This window comes from Eublepharis macularius, chromosome 1 (genome assembly GCF_028583425.1).
Source record: "Eublepharis macularius isolate TG4126 chromosome 1, MPM_Emac_v1.0, whole genome shotgun sequence".
Taxonomy (NCBI): domain Eukaryota; kingdom Metazoa; phylum Chordata; class Lepidosauria; order Squamata; family Eublepharidae; genus Eublepharis; species Eublepharis macularius.
The window spans coordinates 246,895,836-246,906,745 of NC_072790.1; the positions used below are offsets into that span (position 1 = coordinate 246,895,836).

Sequence of the window (10,910 nt, forward strand, 5' to 3'; positions counted from 1 at the left end):
TGTAATCCGCCTTGAGTCTCAGTGAGAAAGGCAGACTATAAACAAGCAAGCAAGCAAGCAAACAGTAATGGGTGGGGAGTGAGTGAGTTTGGTAGGGGGAATGCAAGGATTGGATGAAAATGGTCAGGGACCCGTGGCTATACTTGGAATTCTTCTGCTCAAAATGAGTAAACAATACCTGAAAAATGTGCATTCTGGAAATGTCACCCAACTTTGATGTAACACAAAGAAACGCTGATCAGAAATGTGTTCTGTTGAAAGCAATGGAAATGAAAGTGTACCCTTTCAATATTTTCAAAAATAATCTGAATAAAAGAATGAAAATTTTGGCACAACTTTAAAAAAAAAAATCACATTCTTAATTTCAAGATACTTTTGACATTCTGATCTGCTCTTACTATAGAAAGTGTTTGCCACTATTAAACAAAGCACCCCCCACCCAAAAAAACTAGGACACATCTCCCTTTAGCAAAAATCTCTGTTCTGTCCTAATGGGTGACTCAGCCCTCAGCTTCCCTAAAAAATGACAGGATATTTCCTGACTTTGACATGCGACATTTTCAGGTCACCTCTCAAGATCAAAGTGCCCATCAAAGCAGGATACTTTGGGGCTAGTCACTTTGACTTCCGGAGGCCGGACAGAGATGGAATCTTGCTGTGAAAAAGAGTCTCGACTCCCTTCTTGGCTTTGCCAGCAATCTTTCCTGATGCTTGAGCAGATTATATCCCATTATCAAAAGGCGACACTAAATAGTTTCAATATTCGCCAGCGTCATTTAGCATACTTTTATAGTTTAATTAACACTGACACACTGTTGGATCTGGCCTTACCCCCCCCCCCCAACCCTCCCCTTCAGCCTAAGGTGTTGTCCCCATTCCGTTCTTTATAAATTGAAATCAGCAGCTTCTTCCTGTCTTCAATGCCTCTAATTCTGATTTCCACCGAACAGGCAGACTCCGTCCCTCCCACCCCCTAGGGATGTGTGGCCCTGTGAGAAAAAGACAGCTGTGCTTCAGATAAGCAAAAAAAAAAAAAATCCCTGAACTGCTGCTTTTTTAAAAGGTTCATTTCTGCTTCGTCAAAACGTTTTTCTTTTTCATTTGTCCCTTGTGGATGTGAAAACTTTCTACTGGTTTATATACACATTGTGCGGCTTCAATTTATGTAGCATTTCTGCACAATGGGAGTGATCCATGGCAAGTCTACTTAGAAGAAAGTACCATATTATTCAATACGACTGGCTCCTGGAAGTGTGCTATCAGAACAGCAGACTATACTTATTATTTAGATGCAGAAATAACTTTGAAATGTGCATACAGGTTGCATGAAAAATTCCGTGTGGTGAAATGGCAAGTAAACCATTAAAGAAGGAAACATTTAAAATAAATCAATCAAAAGCAATCCTCAAACCACTAATAAATTAATATATTTAATGTAATGGAAAACTAATTCACCACTAGATCTTTGGAATTGGAAATGCAGGTTTGTGAGCATGCATATGCGTAACCTTGCTTTAGTAGTGGAGGTTTGCTCACACCTCAGAGATTCACAGTACAGTCCTAAATAGATCCAGAGGAGTTAGCCATGTTAGTCTGTAGTAGCAAAATAGTAAGGAGTCCAGTAGCACCTAACCAACTTTATTTTAGCATAAGCTTTCGAGAGCCAGAGCTCTCTTTGACATCTGACAAAGAGAGCTGTGACTCTCAAAAGCTTGTCCTAAATAGAGTTAACTGACACCATTGTAAATCCATTGAAGTTCATTAGGATCGCATAGGACATGTTCCAGACAAATTGCCTTTGTGCAAGGATATATTCATCCAAATGAGCCACTGGAGGTTGGCCGTCTAGTGGACATTCTCCCTCCTCCCTCTCCAGCTCTCCGTAACCTTCACCCTTTTTTATAAACAAGGGAAGGGTCTTAACACTGCCAAGTCATTTCTCGTATGGCTATATTGTGAAATGAATATTGCAAAATCGTAACCTTACAAACCGTAGCCACAAATTACAATTCCCTGGAATTACAACTTAATCTCCGGACTACAGAGATCAGTTCCCATCTCCAGGAATTTCACATCCTGAAACTGGCAACTCTAATCTCTAGTTAGTATCTTAATACATACCTTCTGCCATATAGTTAGCTTCTTGATTCTTTTTTAAGAAAAACAGTCTATAATGTTTTAAATCATTAGAGGTCTGCTCTATGAGCACCTGTCTTTGCCACCCTAGTTGGAATGAAGTGACAGACACCAGGCCTGGAACTAAGGGCCACTTTATTAAATTAACATCAACCAAGAACATTAACCAATAACTGCATCAAGGGCCTACTAGCAGTATAGATCAAGCCACGAGGTCAACCCTGGACCTCTGCCTTGACCTGTCTGGGCGAGACCTGAAGCCCTGGGTGCGAGCCATCCATGTAGATGGCTAGGACCCGACTGGCCAGGCAATTTGGTTCCTCCCTATCAAGCTCCTAAAGCCTCAGCCGTATAGCAGTGAGGGAAGGACTTGCACGTGGGGTTCCCCAAGGCAGTCTGCCCATGCAGCTGGCAGCCATCACAAGCAGTACCAGCTCCTCCTGGCAGACCCCTCTTCCCCACCAATAGGGAAGCACCAAGGGTGATCACTGGACTGCTCCCAATCCCCAAACTCCCTCCTGCCAGTGACACAACTAACAAGCACCACCCTAAGCCAATTACCCCAACTGCCGTAAGTGGTGCAAGGTAAGTGAGAAAAAAAAAACCTTCCCATGCGTCAATTTGGGAAATGGGGGAAAAAATTCTACCCGGCTCTGGTAACAGCAGACAGCTAATCCTGCACCAATAAGGGTGAGGAGAGTGGGCCCAGAATGCAGAGAAACTGGTAGGCGGAGCCACCTAATCAGGTAGCTGGCTCCACCCACTCCACTTGGTTCAAAGCATGGATGCTTGCGGAACAGTGCTGCCTCCTCCTCCTTCCAGGCAGGCGAATGCGGCCCCCATCTCGAGCAGCTGACACTGCTGTCCAGGAGGGCCGTATTAGTGAACAACTACAATACACTAGGAAATTTTTATTGTGGCATCTTTTACCTGGAACTCCCCGTGCAAAAGGAGATCTACCTGAACTTCATTTTACTATTTTGATTCAACAATGGCTGAAAATAGTACTGTAACAGTGCAATACTAAGAACACTTTCCTGGGAGTAAGACCTATTGAATAAATTTCAGAGTAGATCTGCTTATGGTTGTTCTCTAAGAGGGCTTTTAGTTGAAGCTGAGTTACTGACCAAAGTATTTGAAGAGTGGTTTTATGCTGCAGTTTTTTAAAAAATTACTTTTGCTATATTTTAATTTTTTAAAAATAGGTTTATTTTTTTAAAAACCCTGCAATTTAAAATGCAATACAATATCAGGCACATTGTTTATATGAGAGGCCACTAACCCTCAAGAATAATTAGAAATAAACAATCACTACAGTATTGCAATTACATCTTTGAAGCTTATTGGTGTAATTATCCGGCTAATCTTTCAATCTTAATTATTTGCTCAATTCCATTATCCTATTTAATATAAGAAGAGAGGCACAATTGCACAAGTTTAATGCCATATTTATTTTTTTCAAAAATCATAAAAACGATTTCCGGCTATCAGCAAAGTATGTTTCTTAACACAACTGTCTTTTAATTGCACAGGTGCTAATAATTTTGATAATTTTGCAATACTCCAAATATTTTGAATTTGATAGTAAGTTGTTTATTATGGCTGTTTATCTACAAATTTTGAAATATCAATATGTAATTTTTGAGATTTTAGAAGCTAAGCAGGGTCAGTACTTGGATGGAAAGCCACCAAGGAAGACTCTACAGAGGAAGGCACTGGCAAATCACCTCTGCTTCTCATTTGCCTTGAAACCCCCTTGCAGGAGTTGCCATAAGTTGGTTGTGACTTGATGTCACTTTTCATACATGCATAAGAACCAACACGTATACTGGAAACATGCAGAAAAGAAGGCAGTTTTCATGCATAAGCTTTGGCAATGTACTGTCATGAAAATATCCTGGTCTAAGATTCTAATTTATCATTAACATCCCTCTAGATACTAAGGTTGCCCTGACCTGGATAGCCCAAGTGAGCATGATCTCAGAAACTAAGCAGGGTTGGCCTTGGTTAGTAATTGGATGGGAGACCTCCAATGCAGACCAGGGTTGCAGAGGCAGGCAACAGCAAACCACCTCTGTTAGTCTCTTGCCATGAAAACCCCAGCAGGGGTTGCCATAAGTCAGCTGTGACTTAAAGGCACCACACATACACAGATACTAAGGTTATATTACTGGGAATCATTTATAAATGCAGCCCTATAGTTTATATAAGGACGATTCTTGAAATGATTATAGCAAAAAGGATAGTAGCAAAAAAAATGGAACATGGTTTATTTAAATTAATTAATTCATTCATTTATTGGTAAGCTACAAAGGGTATGTATACAAGACAGGAAGTGCAAGACAAAATATTTAAGAAACAATAAATAATGTGCCAAGGTGTCTTGGTCTTTATAAATAAGAAAAAAAACTTTAAGATTTTTTTGAAGATATTCAAGATATATAATAATTTGTCCTCTTTGTTTTAAACTTTTTGAGAAACCTTTGACTTTGGTCCTTAAACTCATCTCCTCCTTAAGTTACCTTAAATTTATACCTCACAAGCCCTGGTGGAAGACCTCTCCTTGCCTACAGACAGCCCCCCAACCTTAAACGACTTCTCACTTCCAATCATGAATCGGCCAGCAGAGTCACCAGCACAGGTACCAGGCCCTGCAACAGACCCAGATGCCAGCTCTGCCCCTATATCTACCCAGGGAATACAATTACAGGACCCAATGGCATCAACTACACTGTCTCTGGCTCTTACAGCTGCTCATCCTCCAATGTGATATATACCCTCATGTGCCAACAATGTCCTTCTGCTCTGTACATTGGACAAACCAGCCAATCCCTGCGCAAAATTAAATGGGCACAAATCTGACATTAAAAATGCCAACATCCAGAAACCAGAGGGAAAACGCTTCAATCTACCAGGACATTCCATCAAGGACTTAAAGGTCACTGTAGTTCAACAGAAACCTTTCAAAAACAGAATCCACCGGGAAGCTGCTGAATTGGAATTTGTATGTAAATTTGACTCAGTCAGGCTTGGGTTGAATAGAGACTATGAATGGTTATCTCATTATCAGAAATAACTGATTTCATTATCAGAAGCAAACTGATCCCATTATTACTGATTACATCGACTCCCCCCTCCCCATACCACCCATCTATATATATGACCAGTTTTTTCATACCCTCCTTGCATCCGACGAAGAGAACTGTGGTTCTCGAAAGCTTATGCTACAGTAAAGTTGGTTAGTCTTAAAGGTGGTAACTGGACTCTTCTATTTTGCTACTACAGTCTAACACGGCTAACTCCTCTGGATCTATGCCTCAAAAGGTCTCTGGTCGCAACCAACACTCTTTTCAATTCCACTCACACAGAACTTCAGGCGTTTTTTTTTTTTTTTTTTTAACTTTCTCAGGCTTTTACCTTGAGAACACCTTCCCATTTTTGTTTGTGTGACCTTTATATTGCTGCCTCCCTGACTCCCTCAAAGGGGTTTTGCTGCAGCCCAAATCCTTTGCCTTAGACCTTCTTAATTTAACTAGTAATATAGGAAGTCTTGTTACAGATGGTAGTTTGAAAGAATGGTCAGGGCGTGAGGGTGGCTGTAAGGTTAAAAAAAAGAGGGGGATTCTTTTTCTTAAACAAAAGTAGCATTTATTTAGTCACCATGATGGTTACAGAATTTTGATAAGCAGATTGGTTTCAGAACAGTACTTAAGCTTAGCAGCTTCGAAATAATTATAGATGTATTCCCAGATCCTGTCCCAAAGACTAATTTTCCACACAGGCCTTCACTAACAGAATAAACTGTAATCTCATCCACACAGCTATAGATTGACTCAGGTGTTCCCACACAGCTTGCCTGACTTAGATAAAATAATCTCTCTTGGGTATACACAGACTGCTCCAGGAACACACACAGTTTGTCTGACTTAGACAGAATTAGGTTGTCAGGCTTCCTCACATTTTGCCTGATTTATCCAGAATCCTTTCTCTGAGAGCGGAACTACAAGGGACAAAAGGCACAGGTTGGACACTTGTCAGCTTCCCTCAAGTTTTGATGGGAAATGTAGGCATCCTAGTCTTGCAGCTTGGCTCTCTGACTGCTGTCCAATGGACTTTTCAACTGTCACTTGTCCAACATTCCGCCAAGCTGCCTACATTTCCCATCAAAACTTGAGGGAAGCTGACAAGTGTCCAATCTGTGCCTTTTGTCACTTGTAGTTCCGCTCTGAGACACACACAGGCAGCTCTGGCTCCACTCAGTTTGCCTGATTTGGATGGAATGAAATTCTTTCAGACTGACCATCGTGACACTGAGAGATCTCTGTCTTTTGGTGCTACACCTCTGAAGATGCCAGCCACAGCTGCTGGCGAAACATCAGGAACTACAATGCCAAGACCACGGCAATACAGCCCAGAAAACCAACAACAACCATCATTCTCCAGCCATGAAAGCCTTCGACAATACATCGTTAGTCCTAGAATTTATTATGTTTTGCTCCAGTATCTCTACTATGTCTTGGATCCTTGCTAATGCTATGTCTTTAAACTTGTATATGCTTATGGTATTGTATTGTACTTACTTGATACTGATTGTATTAACCTCATATTGTGTAATCCGCCTTGACTACAAATGACGTAAATAAATAAATAAATTTTAAAAATTGCAACAGAAATAAAATATTCAAATGTCTTTATGTGCAAAACGTTATAAGGTAGCTTTCTGAAACTCACAAATATTGCAAAGAATGGAGCAAAGGGCAGAAAAATCACAGATTCTGACACAATCATTGGAGAGCTTAGAAAACTGCTCTGGTAATGTGCTGGCACTGTGCCTAATTCCAGTGATACATTCAGCAGGGAAGAATTCCATAAGCATCCCTGATGTTTACATAGATGCAATTCACACAAGGTTAAACGAGGTAACGTGTTTTTTGTTCACATCATTGTTGTTTACTCAGTAAAAAAGCTGCTGCAGAAAATTAATTGGAAAATGAAAAGATCATGACGACTGCATCATTCCTTGGTTAAAAACCTTTACGACTACTAAATTAATTTTGAATGTGATTAAACTGACAGAATTTGAAGCTGACTAACTCAGATTTTGTGGGCAAACAGGTTATCTCTAAATCAAATATAGTTCCAAAAACTTAGTATAAAAGCTCTTGGAGCTCCCCAGTTATTCAGCTTCATCTCTCTCATTCTCTTGCCTTTGACTTCTCCAAGAAGCAGGTAAGCTCGGCTAATGCTAAATCAAATTGTATCAACCAAAATGAGATTTTTACAGACTATTTGCAATATTTTATGCTAACGTGCTTTGCTGAAAAATCTTTCTGTGGAATTAATCCCCATAGATCAAGGTCTTTGGAATTTCTGAAGTCTCTCCTGTCAAGATCCAGCCATGTTAGTCTGTAGTAGCAAAATAGGAAGAGTCCGGTAGAACCTTTAAGACTAACCAACTTTATTGTAGCATAAGATTTAGAGAACCACTGCTTTCTTCATCAGATGAAGGATAGTAAAGAGTCCAGTAGCACCTTTAAGACTAACCAACTTTATTGTAGCATAAGCTTTCGAGACCCACAGTTCTCTTCGTCAGACACATGCATGCATCTTTTACTAGTCTCCTGTCAAAAGTTTCTCATCACAATTCTGCTGTGTTTCACACTTGAACTGAAAAAGTAATCATTCCTTCTTGTACAACATTATGAATTACAATTCTGTGAGAATAAATTATTTAGGGGTTAAGGTGGTAAAAACAATATACGTTTGTAGTATAGATTTGCCCTGAATTTCATTCTGAAATGGTTCATGTTGATGATTTTATTTCTGTTCATTCTTTATTCTTTCATCTCCATCACTCAGATGGATCTTAGGATTTTCCCTAATGTAAGCTTCCCAGCAGTATACCTTTACCAACTCCTGGCTCCCAATTTAGGTAGAGCCTTTTCTCTGGCCAGATTTAATGTTCTTCTTTCAGCCATTTTATCTGGCAGATTTCATGGGATTCCTTATTATAGCAGGCGTTGTCCTTGTTTGATGGACTGTGTTGAAACTGTTTCCCATGTTCTTCTCCAGTGCCCTTTTTATCTGGCGCCACGCCGGGATCTTCTACATCCTATATTAGCCCAACTTTCAGAGTTTTCTGATGATTTTAAAGTTCATTTCCTGCTTGACAACCCAGATGGGGAAATAACTGAAATAGTAGCTAAGTTTCTCTACAGTGCCGTGGCTATACGCCATGACGAGTAATATTCTGTACTGGTTTTGCTGCCCTGTTGCCCTGCTCCTATCTGTATTTTAATCTCATTTTGTATGGAGTCTCTGTATTTAAAATTTTTATATTTTATCCATGCCAATAAAGGCTTGCTTCACTGACTGACTGACTGACTTATGTTGGACCAGACCATTTCTCTTTTTGGAACTTAGATGAGATGCTACTAGATAGAATGCTAGTCTAGGTGGCCTAATGTGTGTTGTTTGGCATGTTAATATTGTATACAACTAGTCACCTGAACGGTTAGGAATTTTCCCGGGTTGATTCAGTCCACCTCCCCCCACCCCACATTTGTCTTGCTTTGCATTCCACTACCTCTACATTCTGTGGTATATCTTTGGAGGATAATCAAGTGCTTTTTCCACAGATATGCTTTTCTGTTGAGCATCTCAGTACTTCTTGTGCATAATATTATATTTTTGTTTTCTTATATTCTTGCAGACTCACCCTCCATCACTCAGACATGGCTTATTGTGGACCATCCTATGCCGTTCCATCCTGCGCCTCCTCTCCAGTCGTTGGCTTTGGATCAGCAGGGCTTGGCTATGGCGGCTCCCGCGGTCTAGGCTATGGCTATGGACCTTCCTTTGCAGTTCCTTCCGTGGCCTCTTCTCCAGTCGTTGGCTTTGGATCAGCAGGGCTTGGCTATGGAGGCCTCCCATCCGGGGTACCCTCTGCTAGCCTGGGGATCCTGTCAGGTGTCCATCCTTCCTGCATCAATCAGATCCCACCAGCAGAAGTTGTGATCCAGCCACCCGCCTCCGTTGTGACCATCCCAGGACCCATCCTCTCGGCAACCGGTGAACCAGTGTCTGTGGGAGGCAACACTCCATGCGCTGTTAGTTATGGTGGTAGTTATGGTGGATTCGGCAGAGGGCTTTATGGAGCTGGTGGTCTTGGTTATTTTGGAGGCCGTTTGGGAAGCGGCTTTGCCCGCAGAGGCAGCCTCATCCCAGGCCGCAGGGGCAGTCTCTGCTTGGGGCGTAGAGGAAGCTTGCCTCCCTGCTAAATTCTCATCAAATTCAAAGCAATCAAGAGAACGCTGGACTAACAGACAGGCCTAGGTACTGATATGCTGAACACCCTTCATGTGCTGAACACTCTCCAACCAATAAGAGTGTGGGAGGATGAGTTCTCAGCACCTCTCCAGCTAAGAACCAGACATAATTTCTTTGCAGGCTTCCTTAATTTCACCTTGTAGTTATAGATCAGTTTCCTCTCTCTTTGCATATGGAAGAAATTCAGTTCTGTACATGCTTTGCCCTCTTTAAAAGTGCCTCTTTTTAAAATTATTGAATAACTACTTCTGTTTCCCAATAAACCTTTCTCTGCATCATGATATTGGCTGTCTGTCCTTTTTTATCCAGAGAATGCATCAGACAAGGATCCACCTAGGTCTGTTTCCATGAGCTGTCCGCTGTTGCTCATTTAAAAGATTGCTATTAAGGCAGCTTGCAAAATTCATCAAAAATACAGTAAAATTAGTAACACAGAGAACTGTGAGGCCGATCCTTTAGCATCATTGTAAAAATATCCTCCCTGTATGTGCATATGTACACATGCATACACACACTCGAACAGTCAGATTTTGTCAGTGTCTGTAAGATGGGCTTTGTCTACTGTTCTGTTTTCATAGTGCTGGAGAACTCAACTGATTAATTCCTTGCAGCTACAATACTAGTAAGGGACGGTTTCAGTGACAAATCCCCATTCCTCAAGGTTGCCCTGCCTCTGCTTCTTAGAACAAAGAGGAACGCCCTTCGTAAATGAAGTTGAACCCGCTCACAATGAAAGGGAATTTAGTTTTTGCCTGTTTCCACTAGATACTTTACCCTAGATACCTTCAGAAGTCCCAATGCATGGAGATCCTTGAGGAGACTATAAACACAAAATGAAGATAGTTTTAGGTGAGTAGCCATGTTGGTCTTAGGTAGAACAGCAGGATATGACTCCAGTGGCACCTTAGAGAACAAGATTTTCAGGGTATGAGGTTTTGAGAGTCAGAGCTCCCTTTTTCAGGTTCTGACTCTGGAAAGCTTGCACCCTGAAAATCTCGTTGGTCTCCAAGGTGCTGTTGGACTCAAATACAGCAGGAAGAGCAACAGTAGAAGAAACTATGAGAAAACCTAAGGATAACTCAAGACTATGATGTTTGGAGGTCTTTAATACATAGGTCCAGCATAAGTCCGAAGCAACTTGAAGGCATGTAACACACACACATCCACATACAAGGAGAATCAATTTAATGCATTCATAGTCATGGAGAAGGAAGGGAACTTGGAGGTCTATCGGGATCATTTTTATCCCATTGTTTTCCCTGGGGGATCAGAGCAAGGCATACAGTTCTCCTACATTTCCCCCCCAATTTTATCCTCAAAATGGCCCCGTGAGGTAGGTTAGGCTGAGAGACATTGACTGACATAAAGTCACCCAGCAAGCTTCGTGGTGGAGGAGGGATTTGAACACAGGTCTCCCAGCTCCTAGGCCAGCACTAACCACTGCT

At 41.3% G+C, this 10,910-nt stretch overlaps 1 protein-coding gene across 1 annotated transcript; it reads left to right on the forward strand.

The window, feature by feature from the left end:
* Positions 1–8,870: 8,870 nt before the first annotated feature.
* Positions 8,871–9,416, forward strand: LOC129325646 (shematrin-like protein 2). Its single transcript, XM_054973450.1, has one exon. It carries the CDS (start codon positions 8,871–8,873, stop codon positions 9,414–9,416), a length of 546 nt encoding a protein of 181 aa, XP_054829425.1.
* The last annotated feature ends 1,494 nt before the right edge of the window (positions 9,417–10,910 follow it).